Source organism: Mus caroli, chromosome 1, assembly GCF_900094665.2.
Source record: "Mus caroli chromosome 1, CAROLI_EIJ_v1.1, whole genome shotgun sequence".
Lineage (NCBI taxonomy): Eukaryota > Metazoa > Chordata > Mammalia > Rodentia > Muridae > Mus > Mus caroli.
Genome location: NC_034570.1, coordinates 149,156,849 through 149,181,777, shown reverse-complemented (window position 1 = coordinate 149,181,777; position 24,929 = coordinate 149,156,849). Strand labels below are relative to the sequence as shown.

Below are 24,929 nucleotides of genomic sequence, written 5' to 3'. Positions count from 1 at the left end.
TGAAACAGTTAGTACTAATTAATTCATAGGGGAGGAAGTGGAGATGCAGTGAGCTTAGGGAGTTGCTTGAGGGAAGTAGGTAGTTAATAAGGGGAGAATTGGACTCAGATGATTGGTAGAGTCTTAACTCATATGATCTTCTGGATTAACTCCATATAGTCTAAAACTTCTTGTCTCAGAACTGAACTAGAGCCGAATGCTTCTGGATCACTCAAGAGTAGATAACCCACAAACAAACAATCAAACAAACAAAAACAGTCCCTCCTTCATGACCCACACACAAATATCTATCCTGTGAGTCCATATCAGAAGCCTCCCTAGAAACCATTATTTAAGGTTTTTGGACATCTATTGTGTATATCTGGGAAGCATTCTCAATAACAAGCTCTTGTTCCAAAGCCTTATTAACTAACCGACTGTCAAGACAAGTTAGTGCAGAAGACAAAGTGGCACAGGAGAGTGGACAGTAAGCGTGATTCAACCAAAGATGGAGGTGGCTTCCAAATGGGGATCTGGGAAGGTTTTTTATGGTGGAGCAGTTATTTGGGCTTGAAAAAAAGCTGTAGAATAGCAGAACTAGAGGGAAGAAATTTCCTGAGTGTAGAGGGCCATGTGAACAGTGGTTCAGTAAGGCTATGAAAGATGTCGGGTCCACCTTGGAAGGAGCTGCTTTGACAGACCTTGCTGAGTGTTTCTTTTTGGGGTCACACTCATCCTCAGGTCTTACATACAGCCTATGGCCAAACTTCTGGGGTCAGCATACCTCCTTCTGGTCCTACTGTAGAATCTCATGCAAATTATGTAACCCCTTGTGTCCTGGTTTCCTCACTTCTAAAGGTTGCACAGGGTGCATGTTCATAAAGCACTTATAAAGAATGCCTGCCACCAAGAAAGCACTCAGTAAATATGACCTGTAATTAGTCAAACTAGATAAGGGACATAAACAACTAGAGTAGTTCATCCCTTAGAAGGGTGAATATGACATGTGGTCTCCCTTCCTCACTCTTAGAGACCATGGGGCACATGTGCTTTGTTGATGTCTAAAGCAGTTCAGATCTCTATATTAAGGTCCATCTATTGATCATGCGATTTTTCAAAATCCAAACACTCCCAGGTCCTAGCAAGAAAACGCCAACTGACAGCCTCAAGGCTAGACAAAGAACTACAGGCTGCCAAAGACTACTCAGAAGTACTTTTGTCCTGGGAAGAGTCCCTTTGTTGGCTATCCAATACCAATCGTCAGTCCTAAAACCATATACATTTGAGTAATATTATATTGACTAAGTAGGTTATATTTACATATTTAGGAATAGATAGACATACACATATACTATACATATGTTTAACAACCAACTAAAGATAAGGAAGCCATGAATTTGGGAATGAGAACAAGGTAGAAGGGTCATATAGGAAGGGTTGTATAGGAAAGGAAGGTGGAAAATTGAAATTATAATTTCAAAAAATAAAAAAATAATTAAAAAAGAAAATAAAAAAATACTGCTAAGTAGTCTAACTGAGTTGTTTTAAAGGCAGTGCACATCGATAATTCCATCACAAGGGAGGTGGAGACAGGCAGATCTCTGAAGCTCACTGGAAGGACCAAAACTAGAAGAATTAGTAAACTTCAGGTTCAGTGTGAGACTCTGACTCAAAGAAAACAAGATGGAGAGTGCCCAAGAAAAACACTTGATGCCAAATTCTTACCTCTACGTACACATGTACATATCCTCTCTCTCTCTCTCTCTCTCTCTCTCTCTCTCTCTCTCTCTCTCTCTTTCTCTCTCTCTCTCTCTCACACATACACACAGGGGGTAGGAAGAGAGAGAGAACAGTTGGAAGATTTAGGCACTTTGAGAAGAAATGTCTTATCTAACTTTCCTGTAAACCCATGCTCCTCATGTCTCTACTTATTAAATAGAACAATTTAAAACCCTGGTTTCGCCGGGCACTGGTGGCTCACACCTTTAATCCCAGCACTTGGGAGGCAGAGGCAGGTGGATTTCTGAGTTTGAGGCCAGCCTGGTCTACAAAGGGAGTTCCAGGACAGCCAGGGCTATACAGAGAAACCCTGTCTTGAAAAAAAAGAAAGAAAAAAAAAGAAATGTCTCAAAATAGTTATCCTGTACACAATGATCTGAAACGTCAGAAAACTTAAGATCCAGCCAGCCCACATCTTAAGATATTATTTGTTCTCAGACACCCACCCTACACCCTACAAAAATTCATAGTTTTTAATCTACATCAAGCTCTCCTAGAAATTAGGAGCCGGGCATAGAAGAAGGAAATAAATATACTCCTTTTTCTTCCAAAGGACAAAACGACCCAAGTAGGTGAAAGTCACAGGAACACATATTTTCATTCAGCCCAAAGTTCTGTTTAAAGATTTGTGTTACAACAACAGAATGAGCTGCTGCATGAAATTCCATGGTCCCTGTCAGTAATGATGTTCAAACAGTGGCTGGAAGGCCATATGCTACATGGAGTGGCACATTGGATAATCTGACCTTGATGTGGGCTCCCAACACTGAGATTCTAGACTTGTCAGTGATCCAGCTGATGCACTCCTGTTCTTGTCCCTAAAATTAGATATGTGACTCACCCCTTCCATGAGAGAATCTAAAATTTAATAAGGTTTTATATAAGACCTGTAGTTACCTTTAGAAAACAGAGACCTGATTACATCTTCCCAAACTACACCCAAACTTGATAATCCTAATTTGAGCTTTGTCCAGGAAAGATTTATAAGACGAGCAAACCCTTTTCATTTATTTGACACATGTTGACTGAGTCCCTATGTTCCTGGCAGTGTGTTAGGGTATGGTAATGCAATGACATATGAGATATTATTTTTTTCACTATGTAATTTACGTTCTGGTGGTATGTTTGGCTAAACTCACCTGCCAAATTGACATTAAGATTGCATCATTTGGTAAAAGATCAAAGAGCACAAAATAGGTCACAATTAATGTTAAACACGATTTTAGCATTCACTGTATACTGATCCAGCACTTATACATTTATGGATATTATTGAGTACCACACATCTTTTTTAGGTCTTCTCAATAATCCTTGTGATAATTTTACTGAAGAGATGACATTTTTGTCCTTAATGACAATGAAATCAAGGCCTATTGAAGTCATAAAATTACCCCAACACAAAGACCTTTTACAAAGAAAGATTTGACCCTATGTCTGTCAGACTCTTATCTGTTTCATTATGTTACACCATCTCCCATAAAGGTTAAATGTGAACTGGCCAGAGCTAGGGAGGGGGCTCAGTGGTAGAGTGCTTGCTTAGCATGCAAGAGGTTCTGAGTTCAATTCCTAGCACCTAAAATACAACAATAAAATGAGTGGGTAAATATCAACTCTAGTGAGTTGGAGGTATGCAGTTTCCTGGCTAGATAGCATGCAGTCTGTTAAGAATACCCAAAACTATGCCTGAAAGAAAAAACTTCTGAGTTTGTCTCAGATGATCTTGTCACTAGGTCAAGTAACATGAATAAAATAGGTAAGTCTGTCTTTCAGATGGGAAAAGTATGTTACTCACTGGACAAGGGCTCTGAAATTTGCTTAGAGCAAGGCCCTGTGTCTGTGTTTCATTCACCACCTACAGCACTGTTCTAAGAGGACCATAATGGCTGAATGCCAGCCATGATGTGGCACTAAGAATAGCACAAAGATACTCAGCAACAAATGCCTGTCCCCACAGACAGTTACAGCCTAGGGCCCCTCAGCATCTATCTAGCTGAAGTGCAGTTTTACCTGAATTGGACAGAGGCCAATAGCACTTACTGTGCTTAGGCCTGCAGCAAGGTCCCTCTAGTGACTTGTTATCCTCCCTAGGACGTTATGTCATTCTGAGAGATTCTCAACTCAGAACACATACTTACTGCTTAACTCCAGCCTCAGCTCCTGAAGTCTCTGTCCGTGGAAATCTAAAGCTAAATTATAGCCTTGTCTGTTTCCATCTCAAGACTCTTGGGAACAACTGCCCTTGAAGTGTTTGACCAAAGAAAGTCTTCTGTAGGGACAATTATGAGTTTATATTTTTGCCTATATAATGTGAACAAAACTCTTCCCCTAATGTTTTGAAGTGAGAATTAAATCATATCTAGTAATGTGCTAGCAAAATCGATGGTCAACTTCATGCAATTTAGAAAGACCCAGGAGATAAACATATATTTGAGGGACATTCAGGACTTAGGTAACTGAGTTAAGAAGACCATATAGACTGGGGGTGGTGCCATCCCTTGGGCTGGGGTCCCAGGCTATATGAAAAAGGAGAAAGCTAGCTGAGTACTAGTAGTTCTCTCTCTCCTCTTTCCAGCTGTGGGTGTAAAGTGAGTGGCCAGCCACCTTTGCTGCAACCTCTGCCATATGATTGTGCCTGCCAAAAGTGAACCATAATAAGCCCATCCTGAAGTTGCTTTTGTTAGATATTTTGCCACCACAACAAAAAGTCACGAATATAAGTACGTAGATGGGTGGCTGCAAGGTCCATGTAAAAGCCAGTTTGTCACCATGAATATTATCACCACACAAGTCACGCCCGTGCCCACAAGGCAGAGGACGAGGAAAGTTTTAATGACAGGCATGTGAAGAGTTACGATTCACTGGTGATGTTAATTCAACTCTAGGTCGGCATTTCCCAGAGTTGACCATGTTCCCTCTGGTGACCATCTCACAGCAGTAAACTCCGGTGTTCTCACACTGATTATAAAGAAAAGAGTCCCTGCTGTACGTCAGCGTGGATGGACGAACTCCATGCTGAGAACTGGCATCTGGGAAGCCCTGTGGGAGACTTGCATCTCTAGAGCTAATTGGGCTAATGCAACCTTAGGGCTTGTGTAGCTGTTTGTAGCCTCATTTCACAGTCCTCTACAGCAGAAGTCTAGGGACTCCAAAATGCAAAGGTCTTAAATCCAAAACCCAAGCATGAGTGGCAGGCTGGGCATTGGCTGTACTTCCTCAAGCCGTCACACGAACCTCAGTGTGAGAAACCCCTTGGAAAGGTTAATAAACTAGGCGGGAAGGAGACCATCGGGAAAGGAAAAGGTGATTCCAGTTGTTGGACTCCACTATGATATAATGGAAAACAACATGGATGCCAGCGTCAGGGGTTAGGCCTCTGTGATACTAACCAATGTACAACTGAGTTTCAAATAATAATATAAACTTTTTAGTGTGTGTGTGTGTGCATGTGGTATGTGGTATATGTGTGCTGTATAATGTATGTGGTATATGTAGTATGTGTATTTGTGTGTGTGTTACATGTAGTATGTGTAGTATGTGGTATGTAAGTGGGGTGTGTGTGTGTGGTATGTATGATGTATGTGTCTCTCTCTCTCTCTCTCTCTCTCTCTCTCTCTTTGTGTATGTGTGTGTGTGTGTTTACTTCAGAGGATGAAATTTTAGGTGACCTGAACGCTTTTATTGTTGCTTCTATTTTTTTCTCAAAGAATTTTTTTCTGCCATATGCATTTTTTATGATATGAAGGGAAACAAAAGATACAAAAGATTCAAAATGAGATATGCAGTGGCAAAATGTGTTTTATACGTGTGTGTGTGTGTGTGTGTGTGTGTGTGTCTATCTTAGGAAAATAATTATAGCATGAGTGATTGGAAAAGAATCTAAACTACTTGTCTGGAAAGAATAAACCATAAGATTACTTTTATGGAAATTGCTTTCCCAGAAGTTGTAGGTGGTATAAATATCACTAATTGCCCATCTCTTAAAAAAATCCAGTTTGTAGGATTTTTATTAAGACATTACACACATGCACGTGCGTGCGTATGCCTACACACACACACATACACACACAGAGTTTATTTATTGATTTCTATTTTGGGAAGGTGTGTGAGAGTGTGTGTGTGATGTATATACAGAAATATGTGCAAGTGCTTGTGGGTGCCAGAGGATGATGTTGGTGTCCTATCTGTCATTCTGTCATCTTATTCCTTTGAGATAAGTCTTTTACTGAACCTGGAAGTAGGATGACAACCAACCTACCCAAAGGATGCTCCCGTTTGTAGCCTCCACAGTTCCAGGCACACTTGGTCATGCCTAGGTTAGTTGTGGGCTCTGTGCTGAGACTTAAACTTAGGTCCTTGCTTAGAGTGCTCTCACCCTCTAAACCATGGCTCTAGCCTCTTACGGTGATACACTTAAAAAACCCATTCAGCATGGTATTTAGTCTTCCATGCAATAAATGACAAGAATTAATTAGCACTGCATGAAAAATTGTTCAGTATTTGCGAACACTGATGCTGTTCTATACTACTACAGTAAATGTGTATGCCACTACTCCTTGTTCAAACAGCTTTTTTATTACACTGACTTACAGAAGTGTTTACTGAACACTTGATCTGAATGCTAGACTTAAAAAAGACTTATTTCTCCTAGTTCACTATAATAAATAGGTTACAAAATTGAGAGTTTTCCATAAGACATCAAGACTAACTTCCTTATGGATAATTTTGAGAAAAAATAATGTACTTCGAGGATACTTGTAATGATCTGCTTTGTATCTTTTCTGCTTTTCGTGACTGTTAAAGGTTAGATATATTCATTGTTAAACTGAAAGAAAGAATAAACTATATGCAAATGAATGAAGGTGGCAGCAGGGAGAACTTTCAATGCACAGAAAAGGGAAATTGGAAAGAAATACACACAAATGGTAATGGTAGTTTTTGTAAACATAAGATCATGAGTGGAGTTCTTTTTCTATTGATAAAATAAAAAATAGCTCAGATGTCTAAAGGGAAGAAAAATCATAGCAGTCACCTGCCTGATATTTTCAAACTGGAACCAAAGGAAACTGAGGGCTCAGAGAACATTTTTAGTGGAAAACATCCATGCATTCAATAGAATATATGAATTCAGGACACTCTCTGGAAAGCATAGGCAAGACATAAAACATTCATTTCTATAAAATTGAAACAATTTATCTTCCATTCTTGAGCAGATGGGAGGGTAAATTGAGGTTGATTTTTTTTTCACCCTGGTGGTCATGTTGGAGGAAATATGAGTCTTCCCACCTCCGGTACTGTTTAAAATAAGTCTCACGGTGCCTTGACTGGACTAGGCAGAGACAGCCGTGTGTTAGAATGTTAGCTCTCCTGTGGAGGCTAGGCAGCACTGTAGGTGGACACCTGTCACTCAAATGGGGGCAGACTGTGATAGAGATGGGTTTAATTGCCCTGAGAGGGGAAATGAACACAAGCAAGCTTGCTGCCCACCTAGAGCTAATAACTGACTCTCAGATTATTACACACTTTTCATTCCTCTCTCTTAAATATTCATCCAATTGATTTATCTCCAATAGTCAGTTGTTACTATACAGCCTGGCTACCAATTCCGTGGTCTAGGATACGTTATTTCACCTTTGAGACTCTCCACTTCCCAATCAGTAAAATGAAAATAACTTTTTAGTCACTAGTCTACAGACCCACTCTTATTTTCTCTGGGAGGTGGCGGAATACTGATACGAGGATGCTTTCATTTACCATGAGGGCTGGAAGGTGTTTGCTTCTGACCTTTTCTTAAGTTTGGCTGTGCTTCACTGTCCTTTGAGAGAAAGTATTAACAGTACATCCCCAGAAGCTGAGGAGACAACTCAGTTGAGAAAGCATAGCCATGCAAGCATGAGAGTCTAAGTTTAAGCCCCAGAACCCACATGAAAATGTTGGCTGTGATGGCTTGTGCTTGTAATTCCAGCACTGGGAGAATGGAGACCAGAGCATCCCTGAAGTTTGCTGGCCAGTAAATCTAGCCTCATTGGAGAGCTCCAAGCTAGTGAGGGTTACTGCCTCAAAGAGGTGGACAATATTCTTGAGGATGATATCCACGGTTGTCCTCTGGTCTCCACATGCTAATGCTAATATTTACACACACACACACACACACACACACACACACACACACACCTATATCCCTATTAAAAACCAAACCAAAATAATAACTAATATTTACAGACTCATAAGGCCCTCTTCAGGTCCAATGGAATTGAAATCATCAAATGACAAAGTCAGAAGTGGGGTGTATAAGTGATTGATCCATGGACTGCACTGGCATGCAGGAGCCTCTCACTCCGGCAAAACTTGCTTTTAGGTCAACCACAAGTGGCCAAGATGGTTATAAGTGTTGCTTCTAAGAAGGCAGCCAAAGGCTTTATCCAAAATGACTTGAGAGTCAGGGGTAGATCAACAAGGATTGTTGTGCAGGTTAGACACATAATTTGTCTCAGAGGTGTCATGCCTTGGAAAGTATAGGCAAGGTTCGTCTATCTACAAAGAACAACATGCCTCCTAGACTTACACGACTGACCATACAGTTTTCATCTAAAAAATGGTCAAAGAAAACCTGCTTTCACTTAAGAAAATCCCTAAGAGTGAGGTGCAGAGTTTCCCAAACCATCTTGTGGTCAGGGCAAGAGTCCCACTTAGTCTTACAGCACATCCTGGCATGTGTGGGTCACTTTCAAGTTCTGGTTTACTTATTTGGGGGTGGGGGGGTTCTGTGGCTTGATTTCCAGTGGAACCAGTTGCAGACAGCGTCTGCAGAGGTCTGCAGAGGAGGATCCAGGAGATGTAGGCTTTGTTCCAACAGTTTTCCTTCGACTATTCTAACCCTAAACTGAAAAGGAACATGTCAGCAACATTGCTTTTGAAGGAAGAGATGGAGACAAAAGAAAGTGATAAAACAAAGCCAAACAAAAACAGAAAGGAAGGGGAAAAGACGAAAACTGGCAAATAAATTCATTGAAACCCTTGTTAGGAATTAGTGACAATGATTAGAGATGGGGTTGAGGAGCTAATGGGAAGATAATCTCATTTGTGAATGGCATGACTGTGACAGGAAACTGGGCACAGACATTGAGGTCTGGTCTGGAGCGCAGGGGAGGAGACACCAAAGATAAGGCACCAGCTGGTGGCTTTGCTGTGTGGTTTGGCTTTTTTTTTTTGTATTAATTTTTTTATTTATTATTTTCTTTACATACATTTTAAATGCTATCCCAAAACTTCCCTATTACCCCCCCCGCCCTGGTCCCTCACCCACCCACTCCCACTTCTTAGCCCTGGTGTTCCCCTGTACTAGGGCATATAAAGTTTGCAAGACCAAGGGGCCTCTCTTCCCAGTGATGGCTGACTAGGCCATCTTCTGTTACATATGCAGCTAGAGACACGAGCTCTGGGGATACTGGTTAGTTCATAATGTTGTTCCACCTATAGGGTTGCAGATCCCTTTAGCTCCTTGGGTACTTTCTCTAGCTCCTCCATTGGGGGCCCTGTGTTCCATCCAATAGCTGACTGTGAGCATTCACTTCTGTGTTTGCCAGGCACTGGCATAGTCTAACAAGAGACAGTTATCTGAAGAGTTGGGGGAAGATGAATGGTCTTGGTGTCATAGAAACAATCAATGCAGTGGGGTAAAAAAGGCCAGGCTATGGGCTAGAAATAGGTTCCCCAAATTCAGGAAATATTGTTTCTAAGGACTCTAACTTTACCTACTGTCATTTCTAAAGAGTTTCATAGATGGTCAATGAAATGCAGACTGTGCCCCAAATCCAGCATGGAACTGGAGCCACACAGTGGCCTCTAGCACAGCTGTGAAGAGGCTTTACCTCTTTAGATGGATGATACACTAGTAGCATGAGGACTTGAATTCATCTCTCTAGAACCTACATAGAAGGCTGGGCTTAAGGGAGTACATCAGTAATCCTAGCTTGGGGAACTAGAGACAGGTGAATCCCCAGGGTTTGCTGGCAAGCCAGCTGGTGAGCTCTAAGTCCAGCTAGAGACCCTATATCAACCAGTAATGTGGAAAAGCAATTATGGAAGAAAACTAATGTCAATCTTTGGCCTACATGTCCATGGACATACATATGTATATGCACATACAGTGTACCTATACAAGACAAGTACACACACACACACACACACACATACACACACACACACACACACACACACACACACTGGATTTTTGTGGGTTTATATGGAGACATTAATCATTATCATATTGGATCCCCTGCCTAAGCAGAACCTACTGGATAAATAAGAGTGAACAAGTTGCAGGAACAAAAGTATAAGCACCTAGACAATGGCAAGGCCATCTTAGGATAGTGTGGACCATGTATGCGTAAGGGAGTCAGTATCTGAGGATGTCCTCTAAAAGGTGCCACGTTGGGGGTAATTCTGACGTTTTGATTGGGAATCAGCATGTGAACACTGAAGAGCCTGCTCCCCAATTGGTTGTTGATGGATCAATAAAGATGCTAGTGGCCAATAAGCTGGGCAGAATAGGCAGGACTCGAAGTTTCCCACAGACAGGCTAGCAGATGAGAGTTAAGGATTTCACCATGTTTTGGAGGGAGAAAGAGCCATCGTCCATGTGAGATCTTGGGCTGAGTGGCCATCGGCTGCTTCCTCGACTGGGCCTGGAGTAGCAGGTGAGAGATTAGCTATCAACTGAATTGAGGGAAGATTTATGGTGCTGAGCTGGGAGTGAAAAGAAGGGCATGAGGACTGAGGAAGGCTTAGAAGAGCTCAGCTATTGAGTTAAAGCATATCGAAAATAAGTTAGGGTGTGTGTGTGTGTGTGTGTGTGTGTGTGTGTGTGTGTGTGTGTGTTTCGTCCTTGGATATGAAGGAACCTGGGCTGGGCTGGTAGCATGGTTCAAGCAGAGTTGAAGGCAAGGTAGAAGGAACTACATGCTCATCTCCCTGGGCAGCCATGAGAAGAGGAGATGTCCTGTGAAGCAGGGTCATTCCTGACAACAGCTTTTAAATCCTTGGAAGAACACCTGGTCGTTTCTCTCAGCAGGTCTCTCCCCATCTCATGAGTTATCACTCTGTCTTTATCCTTCAGCACTGAAACCCAGTGATATTTTATATTTCTCTATTGGAGAATCTCCTTGGTGTTGTCCTCTGCAGCCGAGATGCCAGAATAAGTAATCAGACTATTATTTACCAGGAATCTCCAAAAGCATGAATTTAATCTAATTGTGGTATCCTGAAAGATGTATCTAGAGGCCCTTGAGTACACTTTTAATTTAACAAAAACCATTATTATAGCCTTTCTTAATAACTCTGAAGTATCTAAATAAATTTGGATGTCTCTTTTCTTCTCCGATATTCTCATGTAAATCAATCTCTCTTGCTTCTTCCACGCTCATTTACTGTTTTCATTTCTCATCGGTGAACATTTTCAATTTGTCTTTGCTGTCCCAGCAAACAAATATCAAATGCAGCCTCCAACAGGCTCAGGCTATGTCAAGAAGCCACAGTGATGGGAGGGCAAAAAATTACCTGGGAAAGTCACATAGGGAAGACAGAAGACACAGAAACCATGGCACTGTTTTGGGTGCTTCAGCCCTGGGTACTCTCCCTGGCAATTGAATGATACAAAGCATCCTGACCAGGAGTGCTAGATTTTGTTGCTAGCATCAAAGATCAAGGATGTATCTTCAAACATCTTATGTTGTTTGAATGACCCATTAAAAACCCATTATCCATGGCTTTCCTTAAGTATTTGTGAAACTAATTTTACTTTCAGTGAAAATGTTCTTTTATGCAATGAATTCTACTATTTTATAATCTTGCACTTGGACCCCTTCAACTGTGTAAGTTGGAGTAGCTGGCTTTACCATGTAGATCAGCACATGAATGTCTCAAACAGCTTGCTCTCTCCTGGGCATTTATGGCAGGACTGGGGTACCAGAATTATTGTAATATAATTATTTAATAGACTTTAGACATAGGCTCTCTAATTCTCAGCCATTCTCTTCTATCTGTCTGCTTTTACCCATTGTGCTAGCTTTTACCAATTTTAGATTTTTCTCCTGGCCATGTGCAAAAGACTTTTAAACTAAATCAAACTACTTATCTACCATTCCAGTAAACCCATGCTCCTCATGTCTCTACTTATTAAATAAAACAATTAAAAAACCTGGCTTCGCCGGGCAGTGGTGGCGCACGCCTTTAATCCCAGCACTGCAGAGGCAGGCAGATTTCTGAGTTGGAGGCCAGCCTGGTCTACAGAGTGAGTTCCAGGACAGCCAGGGCTACACAGAGAAACCCTGTCTCGAAAATCCAAAAAAAAAAAAAAACAAAAAACAACAAAAACAAACAAACACACAAACAAACAAACAACCTGGCTTCTCCATGAAACTCTATTGCAGTTCTTCAACCTTATCCAAGCCACCACTTAGCTCTGCTCTCATTGACCTTTGATGAAAATCTTTCTCCTGGTAGGTCTTAGAACTATTTGTAATTGTTTATTACATGCCCATTTTCCTACGTGGACTATTATCCCAGAATAGAAACTCCACCTTGCTTTTAGGCATAGCAACCACACATGTTCTTCACCTAAAGAGTAATGGGATGAGCACTTACTAAAAGCATAAATGAATTGAAGAGTAGATAATAGAACATAAGGGTGAGAGCCATTCTTTAAAAAAAATGGCTCATTCCTACACACACACACACACAGAGTACAATCATACAAATACTACCTATTTATATGTATTCACTGTCTATACAATCATGCAGACACTATATATTTACATACACTCACATATACTGTACATCATGCAATGCTACATATTTACATACACTCATATTCTCACATACTCACACACATTCATACACTGCACAATCATACAGATAGTATATATTTACATATACTCAAACATAATTACAAACTCTCTCTCTGTCTCTCTGTCTCTTTGTCTCTCTCTCTGTCTCTCTGTCTCTGTCTCTGTCGTCTCTCTGTCTCTCTGTCTCTGTCTCTGTCTCTGTCTCTCTCTCTCTCTCTCTCTCTCTCTCTCTCACACACACACACACACACACACACACACACACAGGACTATATGAGCTAGAGCAGGCAGCAGCTGCCTAGAGTTTCAGATGTAACTCACCTCCCCCCCACAGAAGCATCCACTTATAACTTTTTGTATGAATGTCCTTGATTAATTTTCTTTCCTCTCTGGAAATTACAAATGCTTTTTTGCCACCTTTCCCTTGCTTATCAACCTTAATTTCTCACAAATGACTTCAACCATTAGTGGACATGGATTTGGGTTTTCTGCCTAGAATAAACCTACTGCAGTCTTAATATATGCCATATCAGAATGTTAAGAGGAAAGCATAAGCACTCCTTATGTGGGCTGTTCACCTTCACCTTCTAGAACATTAAATGAAAATTCCAGGAAAATCAGACTTACCATTGATTTTCCCATAACGCTCTAATATGTATCATCATTTACAAATCTGTCAGGCAGTTTTCAGTTCAAATGATAGTCTTTACATTCAAACCAATTTCGATTAATTTGTGGAAAATCATCTAAAGAAACATTACATTAGTTTGGTACCCTGACTTAAATCACAATGTATGGCATCTTCTACTTTTCACTTACATTTTTATTTCAGGAGGAAAACTGCATCCATTTGTCTCTCATCATATTATAAATATATATTCAAGCTTCTTATCACTCCTGCTTCTGTGTCCTCAAGATACTCACTCCTCTCCATCCTGCTAATAGTTGTTCTATAATTTTATTATTGTCCACAATGAGACCTCATAGACAGTGATGATCAGAGAATAATGGAAGTTAGAGATGGAGATGACAGATTAGGTGTCTTTGTCTATTTCCTGGGGCTAATGTTCTCGTCAGTCTGCAGCTCAGTGCTTTAGTCTATTTTGTTCCTAAGGACAGCAGTGCTGGCACATCTACCATTTCCCCCTGAGGCTCTTGTCTGCATCCTAAGACTGTCTCTACATCCAGCCATAGGGAATAACAAAGGCTTTACAATTACCAAGTGAAGTCAGGCCCATCCTCACACGATATGTCTACAAGGCTAGGGATATGGAAGCTTGAGTGATTAACCACCAAATCCAATCGCAGGCAGAGGGGCCAGGCTGGATCATTTAGAGCAAACGTGAAATGATATCTCGTAGTTGTTTTCTTCAGCGGCAAGATTGCAGGCTATGAGATAGAGAGGTGGTTATCCATCACCTTTTACAACATTTAACTCAGTAAGAATCACGGTCAGCTAAGATTCTCAGTCATCACATAAGCCAAAAGGCTGGCTTCACAGCAACTGTGCAAGCAATTCAGTGGGAATGACAGTCAGGGGAAAACTCAGAATTTAACCAGTGTATGCTCTTCTGTATTCATATCATACCTAACTTGCAAACATCTATTAGTCAATCGTCTACTCTCTTCTCTAAACACTTTGCTTTATACTTTGTGGTTTGCCTACCTGAGAAAAGCTCCCATTCCATGCACACCAAGGCACTCTTCATTCTCAGTAACACAAAAATCTCCTGGCATTTGGACTTCCCTAACTTTTCTGACCCGTGATCCAGATTTCCTTTTCCTGACTTCATTTACTCTTGTCCTTATCCCTCAATTTCAACTGGGTTCCAGAACATTTGCCCTCTTCCACAGGGATGGACATCTATCATACCTTGACTAGTCATCGGCTGGCTAAGGCATCAGAGTTCCGTTCTTCTCGCCCCTTATCATAAATCACTCTCTTGGGCTCCTCAATCATTTTTATTGCTCTTCTCCAAACTCTCACCCATTTGTCACCATATGTATTGCTTTGAGAGTCCAGAGCTGCACTCAATATTGAGGTTTGGTCTCATCAGGATCACGTACAGGGGGCTGATCATTGACACAAGAGTGAGTGCATAAGGTAATGTCAGAAATGACATTGTTTTGTTTTGTTTCTTTGTTTGCTTGTTTGTTTGTTTTTTCACATTGTCGGGCTGCCAACACAGATCTAATTTGTAATCTAATCAATCACTCACCCACATGCCTTTGCTTTGATTTTCTTCTGATTCTCCCTATCCCGTTGATTGCTATTATTAGTTAGCAGTTATTGAATCTTCTCTCCATTTGCTTAATGCAGAACGCAAGCTCTCAGAATTCAAACCAAGACCCTAAAAAAACTGCTTTTAAAAATCATTACAACACAAGACATATGGTAGTGATGACTCCCTACTGATATACTTTACTTAATTTCATTGAATAATAAAGTTAAAACCTACTAACATGGTAATTTTATCTTATGTATGTTTTATTATAATACAAACTCTCAAAAATGTAAAAAAAAAAGGAATTGATAAAGTAGCTACTTTTCTGAAGTCACATGTAGTTGTGGTCAAATAAAAGTCATACAAAGAAATGGTAACTGGGCAACCGGCACAAATGCTCTTCCTCAGTGCCAAGCACTTCCTGAGTCTTGTATGTTACCCCTGCTGACAGTGCTGCTGGGAACTTTTTTTGTTGACTCGTGTCAGTCACTTGTCAGTTATTTGAAGGACTCATCCAGCTCTGAGAGCTACTGCAGAGTCTATGTGGCTTCACGTGTGTCAGGCAGCTAAGTTCTGCCTGAGAAATTCTCACGGATGGAAGATGGAGGATGAAGGATGGAGGTGGAGGAGAAAAGAAGAGAAAGGCAGCTTCATTTTCAGATCCCAGCTGGAGGCTGCAGGGCCATAAATCAGACACATCGTTTCCTGACTCAAAAATGGAGGAGAAGGTGGCATGGACGTCATTGGAAATGGCATGACTATGGAAAGGCAGGGTGACACTTTTACTACGGACTGTTCAGAGTCCAACCACCCATTTGCTCTGCTTCTTTTTGCACAGTTGCTTACACTATGTCTGTGTGAGAAAGCAGTGATATGGGAAACTGCCAATGTATCTCACTTACCCCTGGTTGGTCCCCCATTCATTCCGAATGCAAAGGTGCTTGTGGACAGGATCCTTCATGTAGCCTTCATAGCACAGGCATTCCCCTTAGGATCAGGGTAGGAGGAAGAGAGAAACACAAGTAGATCAACCGCCATGTCAGTGATTGAGTAAGTTAATATGAAATGGCCAAATTAAACCCAGACTTCAATAATAGCATAAATGAAACACATAATCCCATTGTATCCCAATGCCCCTCTCCACTACCCTCATGAGTGAATTGCCCCATTTTCAAATGTATGATGATTTTATACATTGAGGTATCTCCTTACATCTGCAAAGGACCTAGAGTGCGTGCTCTGTAAGCACAAAGACCAGCGAGTCTTTGAGAAAGGAAACACTTTATGTTCATTTTCTTAATTCTAAGGTACTGTAGGACAATGAACAAGTGATGGTAAATGTTTAAATTCTGCACTTATGAACTATTGGAAGTTCTTCTAAGAATCTGAAACTTAGGTATTGTTACAATATTATGCTGATACAAAATACAAAGGTTGAACAAGATATGAGTCTTGTCAGATTCTCAAAAATGACATACTTAATACTTGAACCTACGACTATATGACTTGAGACACTATCACCATGCCACAATTATTCCACAGAACAGCCTTGGCAATTCAAGGAGGTTGCAAAATCCTCTTCTGTTTTTGTAGGAACTCCAGTTTTTCACAGTGAAAACTTCTATCTTTTGAAGCTAGTACACAAGTATCTACAAGCCTGCATTGTTCAGAATCTTCCTACTCTTTCATATCATTAGTTTTATTGGAGTTTTTTGTTTGCTTTATCTTTGTGTACTGAGAGGTTCCAAAACCCTCTGGAATTGCATATTTGATTTCCTATTTGAGGATATCAGCCTTTCCAAGGCAGGGTCACATGGTCTTCATCCAGTTAAAAAAGCAAACTTGAGATCTCCCAGTGGATTATCAACCATCGCTCTGTTGAGTACCTAAAGACAGTAGCTGTTGCTTCCTGATGTGTCTGCTCGGTTCTACTTGTCTCTGAGCCATGTGATATGTTACACTAAAACTTTTGCTCTTAATCTTCCAAAGGCTGGTTATTTAATTTTTAACCAGTGCAATAACGAAGTGTGACTTCTCGAAATTTGTAAATAACAAATTCACAAAGGTGCCAAATCCTGAGGAGACAATATGCATCCAGTCTATTTATCTCCTAAGGAAGGGAAATTTCAGATGGATATAAATAGAACAACAGCTTTAAATGCTATTTCCTCTTTATGAAGATAAAACTTAATAAAAAAAAGAAGAGAATGACTCCAATAGAGGAGAAGAGTCTGAACCGTGTGAGTGGGGCAATTTTTGTTTCAGATTTTTGCTCAGGCATTTTAAGATCTACCTAGAAGCTACTGCCTCTTAGGGCCTCTATACCAACTAACAGCCACTTGACCTCCATCCCAACCACACTCAGTTCCACATTCTGGTGGGCATAGTAAAAAATGGGCAACTTTGTAGTTTTAGGAGAATCTAAAGAGTATTAGGGATCAGTACATTGTTTCATGTATGGCAAATTCTGACTTTAGTATCACAAGCTATATTGGAACCTACTGACCTACTTCAGGTCCAAATTTATTACCTTTACTGCTACTGAGCTATAGCTACAAATGCCCGTGGAGCTTAAAGTGAAACATCCGAAATATGGATTGAAATTAGGCAGCCAGTGATAAGGCGTGCAAACGATGGTCACTGTCTGATCAAGGGAAATAGAAATAAGATTTTAAAAGCAGGTTCCAGAGCTAAGTAAATGAAGAATAAGGCTTTATGGTTTAAGAATTCCAAAGAAAGCAGAAACCTCAAGGATAAGGTTAATCTCAAACAAGTAGGTTTTTCATAGATACTGTGGGGACTAATTGCTTGTCTTGTGTTGTGGCAAACAATGGGCAAAACAATTTATGGGCTATTTTGGCTCATTCCTACAGTCCATCATGGTGGCATGGTTGTATCTTCAACCAAGAAATGAAGGATAATGAATGCTGGTTCTCAGTTGGATTTATCACTTATATCCAGGTCAGGACTCTAGCCTTTGGAACAGTACCTGCTATATATATAATTACAGGTCTTCTCACCTCAGTTATCCTCATCTAAATAACCAGCACAGACATACTCAGAGACTTGTCTCTTCCATGTAAAGTTAACAATCAATATTAACCATTAAATTATGGTTCAAAATTTAAATAACTAAAATGTCTAACCTGAGAATGTAGCTCAGTGGAAAAGTGTTTATTGCTCAAGTGTAAGAAGATAAAGGTGTATTCCCAGCATCCACAAAAAAAAAAAAAAAAAAAAAAAAAAAAAACAAAACAGAAATGGCAATGAGTGCTTGTAACACTAGCTCTTGATGTAGAGACAGATGGGAGTAAAGAACTCAGTGGTCAGCCAATTTACTAGAAGGGGTGAACTCTAGATTCAGCAAGGGATCCTTTGTCAATTTTTAAAATATTTATAGACAGTAATAGAAGATAGCTCAAGTGGATCTCTAGACTCCACATGCACACTCATAAACACACCTGCATATGTGTGTGCACATGAAATACATATCACACATACACACACACACACACTAAATAAATAAACACTCTGTTTATCTATAGCAAAACCCACAATACTAAGATATCTAAGCCAATTAATGGATTAAATGCTCAACTGTGTCTTTTCTTTTCAGAGATGTACTTTCCTGATTGCCCTCATTGCCAATTAGACAAGAATAGGATGCTAAGAAGCTGGACATTGTCATATGAAAGTATCAAGTATCTATATGATTCTCAGATTGGTCTCAACTGGACCTTGGGGTATAGCTCAGTTGGTAGAGTGTTTGCCCAGAATGTTAGACCTTGGGTTCAATTCTTAGCACCACATAAACTAGACATGATAGAGAATGCCTGTAACCCCATCCAGCACTGGTGAGGTAGAGGCAGAAGAGTCAACAACATAAGGTCCTTCTCAGCTACATAGTGATTTTGAGGCCATCCCAGACAACATGAAACCCTGAGTCAAAAACAAAAACAAAATAACAAAAACACAAAATGAGAATAGTCTCAGTTGGCTATCTTGTCTAGAAATAAGGATTAAAAATAAAAGAGTATCTTCCTCTACATTTGATATCTGGTTACCACAAAACATATAAAAATAAATTCAGCAACAACTCTGAGTTCAAGCAGAGACCTATTTTCCTAATGACGTAAATACCTACCATTTGTACAGTGCATTTACCTCCTCAAATTGCCTTCATGGTCATTATCTCCACATGACGCTTCCATCACTCATTACCATGTAGGGACACACTGCTGACAACAGATAAAGCTTTTCCCAATATAATGGCATATGCCACCCTAAGTCAGAGAATCAGGAATTTTCAAACATACCAGGCTAGAGTTTGGGGATATCCAAAATCTGCCTCTCAACAGATCCTCATTTCTGGAATCCACCAAACTTTCCTCTTCCTCATTTCTCTTCAAACCAGTTTGGCCATATATATTGCAAGGAGTTCAGACTTGATGAGGAACGTTACTATAGAAACCAACTGCTAAATCTTGACTTCAAGAGGGGTTTCATGTAAGCACAGACTCCGACTGTTAGCTGTGAATTTTAAAGACCCCACGAGGGTGTTGGATGCCCTCCTAAGCCGAAGTGTTACAGTCTCTGCATCTGCTGTGACAGATGGCAGGGAACACATGAGGTGCTGACTCTGTGGTGGTGTACATAGGAATCCAACAGAAAGACGTGCCATGGCCGCGGAGAAGTGCCCAGCCAGGAGAGCATAAGATGTCACAGTGGCTGCTGAAGCCATTATGTGGATCACACTGTCAAAGAGGCAAGCTCTCTGAAAGGGTGTAAGGGATGAGAGCTCTATGTGTACTTTTGTTTGGTACCAGGAGGACAAACACCTTGAGCCATCTTGCATGGTGATCAGGACCTTTCACCATTTCCCATTGTACAATTGAATGACTGAGTCATAAATCTCACCTAGGGATTAAGAGAGACCTTGAAGCTAGAGGTCCTCAGATTTGACTGGAATCAGTGCATTTGTTAGATTGAAAACCCAAATCAAGGCCAAAAGCCCTGAGTTATCACACTGTTTCAGGTAGTGGTTGGCTTTTATTAAATAGGAGTGGATGTTCCTTGTCTAAAAAGAAAATGTTCAACCAGATGTGGGTAACATCAAATTGCCTAGTAATTCCCTACCACTGGGAGATAGCAGAAGAGAGCCATGCCCAGGGCTGAATGACCCCAGAACATGCTAGAGCTTATTATCCCAAAGGAAGGTGCTTCGATGGAGTAGCAGAAAAGAATCTGGAATAAGTATGCAATCAAGGTTGTAGCATCAACATGGGAACTGAGCTCTCCTGATAAATTGGGTTAAAATTTCTGTGGGGGGGGGAGGTGAGGAGAGGGGAGAGAGGGAAGAAGGGAACTAGGGAGGCAGGCAATGGCACAGAGCAAGCAAAGAATGTGATGCTGAATTATTTGGACACCTGGTTGATACTTTTGACCTGGTTGTGTTGGCCATGGAATGATCTGGGAAAGAAAGAATTTTTGAGAGCATATTATATAGATATTAAAACATTCAAGTTTGAGTTTTCTTGGATGCCTGTGCACCTTGCATACAAAAAGAAAAAGAAAAGGCTACATATCTTGAAAAAGGCAGTGGAAGCTGTGGCCAGAATTGATGTGGCTAAGGAGTGAAGCAGGTGTCTGAAGCTTCCACAACTGCTCAGGTGGCAGAGCAAAGGCTTGGAATGAGTTGAGAGAAAAGCCAATGAAGCTGGGTAGACTGTTATCAGAACACAAAGTGAAAATGAACAACCACAAAAGGTTACCCTTAGGAATCACAGGTAAAATCAGCCTATGAGAGGATCTAGCAGACAGTAAGTTTAAGCCTTCATGCTTTGGGATTCTCCAACTTGACCAGAGATGGGGGGGGTGGGGGGGGGGGGGGGGAGGGTAGTCTGGTGAGGTTGGCAAGAAGATTACCAGTTGGCCAAAGGCTTTGTTAGACACTGAAGCTCTCAAGAGCCACCCGAAAGGAAAGAGAGTAACCCTAAGCCTTCTATCTAGGTGTCCTTCCAGAAGGGCAGCATAGGAAGAAACATTCCAAAATGACCAGAAATGTGGTTTTTGATATATGCATTCTGATACAATATATTCTGATATGTACTCTGAGTTTACAGTCCAGCTGGGCTATTAACTGAGCAAGGGTGTTAAGCCAGTTTGTCAACATCTCTCTAAAGTGGAGATAAAAGCACTGTGAGCTTTGTAGTGTTGTGCGGGGAGCTTTGATTGTCTAAGCAAATCACAGTGACAGTAACAGGCAGGGCTCCTGATAAACACCGCCTAGCACAATTATTATTTTTTTTCCCGAAAACATTTTCCCATACATTTTCCACCTGCCATTACAAAGCAGTGAGGAGTTGGCCCACAGTGTATTGTGGGAAGACATCAGCAAGTCTGAACCCAATGATAAGCATCCTAAATCTTCCCCAAACCAGGTACTAGGACTGACTCGTCCTAAGTTGATAACCTGGAAGGAGAGGATCACAACGCTTAGGAGAGATTACAAAGGTATGAAGGTCTGTTCTTTCTCAGGCATGCCCACATATAAGCAGAAGGTCTGAGGAGCTGGGATTATTAGAAGAACATTTGTCAGTTTTGGTTTGCTCTTCTCCAGGCTGGTCTCTGAGCTCAGTACCTCCCAGGTAACATGGTGTTAGAATATAAGTGGAGAGGAAGGCTGGAAATGGAATGAACCAGCAAGTTTCCTATAGGCCCAATTTTTTCACAGGCCCTCACACATCTTTAGAAGTTCTAGAATTATGGTGGGGGTATAGAAAGAGGGAGTATAACAAGTTTCTCTCCCTTAACTGCTTTGTCCTTCTTTTGGTGTATTTGTAGCCAGTCTCAAACTCATATGTCTAAAGCAACATCACTTTATTATGGGCCAGAGGGGGCCAGTGTCGGTTCTCTGGGGCCAAGATTAACGTATCTACAAAGGACGTCTCTACAGAGCTATGCTTCTTTCTAGAGGCTACAAGTGAGAACCTGCTCCCTTGCTTTAAAGGCTGTCTGGATGCCTAGTTCATGACTTGTCCATCTTCAAAGTATACAATAGCTTAATGAATCATTCCTTCATCTTGGCACTTTGACCTATTATTCCCTTCTACTTTTGAAAAGTATTGTCAGAGCACTGGGACACCCAGATAATCTAGGATAATCTTGCTTTTGTGACAGCAGTCATTAGGTGACTTCAACTCTATGCACCATTTAACCTTCCTGTGCGATGCAACATCACACATCTTCAGATTGTGGGGAGGAGGATGTGGGCATCTGGTGGAGTAAGACCATGTTTCTATCTCTCACACCTGGTAGTGTGGAGTCCCGTGAAGATGATGTGTAAATACATACTTACCTTTGGGACACTTTTAGGAAAGCTGCCTAAGGAGTGCTCCAGGCACCAAAGGCTGCTCCTTCGCAGGGCCTGAGCATCTGTGTTTGTGTGCTTGTGTGTTTATGGGTACGTGTGTCTGCGTGAAAAAAAATACACAAGTGCATTTGCACAGCCCTGTGAATCCATATGGGCAGACCCCTCAGCTCGGCTGGGAAAGCACATGTCCCAACACGCTGACATTTCCAAGGAAGCTAGCTGGAGGATTGCAAAAAATAACGTCGACTTGACTCGAAGCCAATTCCCACACTCAGCTCTTTAGAGAAAGGCTCCTAGGATGGAGTGTGGGAGGCGATAAAGTTCCATAGTGATGAGCGTGTGGGATGACCACATCATCACATGTGCAGAGAGAAGCAGCACAGAGGTGGGCGGGGTTCCAATCCCCGCATTAATGAAGAAGGCTCCGCAGCATCGTTTCTCAGCTGCCGTACCAAGTGAAGATGTTGTCCCTTAGTTCTGTGCAGAGCTGGGGTTCTTATATTTTGTATCCCTTGTGACTTTCCAGTTGGAGGTTCATTAGTTGCTAGAGATACCTGGAAACCATTCGCAAGTGAGGGGCTTCCCATAGTCATTTTGTAGGAAGGATTAGAAATTAGACATCTGCAAGAGGCTAGAGGGTAGATATCAGACTTCTCTATAGACAACCAGCTTCCTGGCATACCCACTAGGAATGTTCAGTCCAGGTTAGCTCCTAAAGAGTTGAATGACAAGCATGTTGGACCCAGCATACCTGAGCAGTTCAAGTTACATTTAACAACCCTATTTTTGTTCAGACTTCATGATAGGCTAAACACAAACAAAACTCTCCTTATCAGTATCCACGGGACTCCGGGCAAATCAGGCCCAGATAATTAAATGTTGTGTAAAGTAAGAAGGCAGCATGTCTCACCCTCCCAAGTGTACAACAGCAGTTCCCTCCTTTCCATGTGTAATTGTAGGCCTTGACTTTCTTTGAAGGCCAAGCAAGAGGAAACATGTAAGATCCTCTGGAGATCTTGTTGCTCTCAGAAGTGAGTTTAACATCTAAGACTGTCCCAAATCCTCCTAATCCTAACCAGCTGGAGGACGAGGGTACCAGAGACCAGCTCTGCTACATGGAGAGTTCCCACCTCTGAGATGAGCTCTTTTTAATTTCTTCCAAGTACACTAGCTTTTGGGCATAGTGCACAGCCCATCTGTTTGGTTTGGTGTTTGCCTGACAGCGTAGGAGGGACAGCAAGCAAGCACCGTCTTAGACATCAGATGTTGAAAGTGCTGTACTTTCTCTTCCATATGGGGACCTAGAATCCCTGTGAGAGGCCCACGTAAAAAATAAGTTTGAAACCTCAGAACGTGAACTTTAGATGTCACAGTTACCTGCTAGTTTCTCAAAGGGATTTAATAATGGATTGCAACTAAATACAGATCATATGGTCTTAGGCTACATCTGTAGAAAGACCTTTCTGAACTGAACTTTCTGAAGATAAACCCCATCCCCAGCCTGTCTCAGGAGTTACACATGACAAAGATCTTGAGGATTCGGTTCATGACCTCTTCCTTTGTTCTATAGCGTTACACTTCTTCTCCAGTAGGGCTTCACCAGTGATATTCTAGCTCCTGAAAATTCTTCTTCTTTTTTTTTTTTGTAGTGGCTATTATATATGAACCTTTTACTAGGGCTTAAATGTGAAATTTTTGTCAACTACTTGGTCCCCAGTTGGTGGCACTGGAAGGCCACTTTTGAACTTGAGGGTTAGCTGGCAGGTATAATGCCATAGGAGTAGAGAGAGGTAAGGGTTAAAGCATCTAGGCTAGCTCCACTTTCAGCTAGGCTCTCTGGTCCATAAAGATTTAATAAGCCATCTTCCCACCATATAGAACCCTATATGCCATGCCTTCCCTGCCAGGATGGACTGTGTTTCCTTCAACCATGAGCCGAAATAGATCCTTCATCCTCTAACTTGTTTCTGTTCAATATTCTGTCACAGTAACAAGAAGAGTACACACCCTTCATACCATAAAAGTGCAAATCTACTTAGCAGAGAGACCTGGGGTCCTGGGTATACAACACTCTAGGAGTAAGGCAGTCACTCCACCTCACAATACATGAATCTGGGCCTCACTCAGATCTACCCTAGTCTTGTGTGGCAGAGTCACACACTTAAATATATCAACAGCCTTTGGGTAGTGATCGATCGCTAAAGTTCATTGGAAGAAAAATAAATTCCTATGTGCCCCACTGTTTTTTTGTTGAGAGGTTTGTCTTAATAGTATTTATAAAAATAAAAAAATCTAAAGCCTTTTAAATTCAAAGCAACAGGACTGTTTAAATGAGCTATGGTACAGATGTATGATATAACAGCAAATGACCATTAAAATGTTACTGAGAATTTTGATTATGGAAATTCTTATAGAATATTAAGGAAGCAAATTCAGGAAAACTCAACTAGACGTCCTATGTTTCCAGGAAACTTTTAAAAAATTATGCCTAGAATAGTAATGGGAAGAAAGGACATGAAGAGTCAGAAATAGGAGACAGAAATATAGACATTTATCATTTTTTCTATACTATTTTTTATACTAAACCTGAATTAATTTTGCAATTATAAATGGATAGTCACAGTAGCTAAAGAATGACAAAATGGACTGCGGAAGTTATTCTAAACTGGCCTTTGCAGAGTAAGGCTGTGGTTAAGATCCTGCCCAGGCTTCTTTCTGTCAGACTATTGC

At 41.1% G+C, this 24,929-nt stretch overlaps 1 protein-coding gene across 1 annotated transcript in view; it reads right to left on the bottom strand.

Annotated features, from left to right (window-relative positions):
• The window catches only part of Astn1 (astrotactin 1), a 319,074-nt gene that overhangs the window by 142,517 nt on the left and 151,628 nt on the right, over positions 1-24,929 (bottom strand). Inside the window, exon 8 of the mRNA XM_021156108.1 lies at positions 15,730-15,814. Coding sequence (XP_021011767.1) covers positions 15,730-15,814 — 85 coding nt within the window. The remainder of the gene's footprint in view (positions 1-15,729; positions 15,815-24,929) is intronic.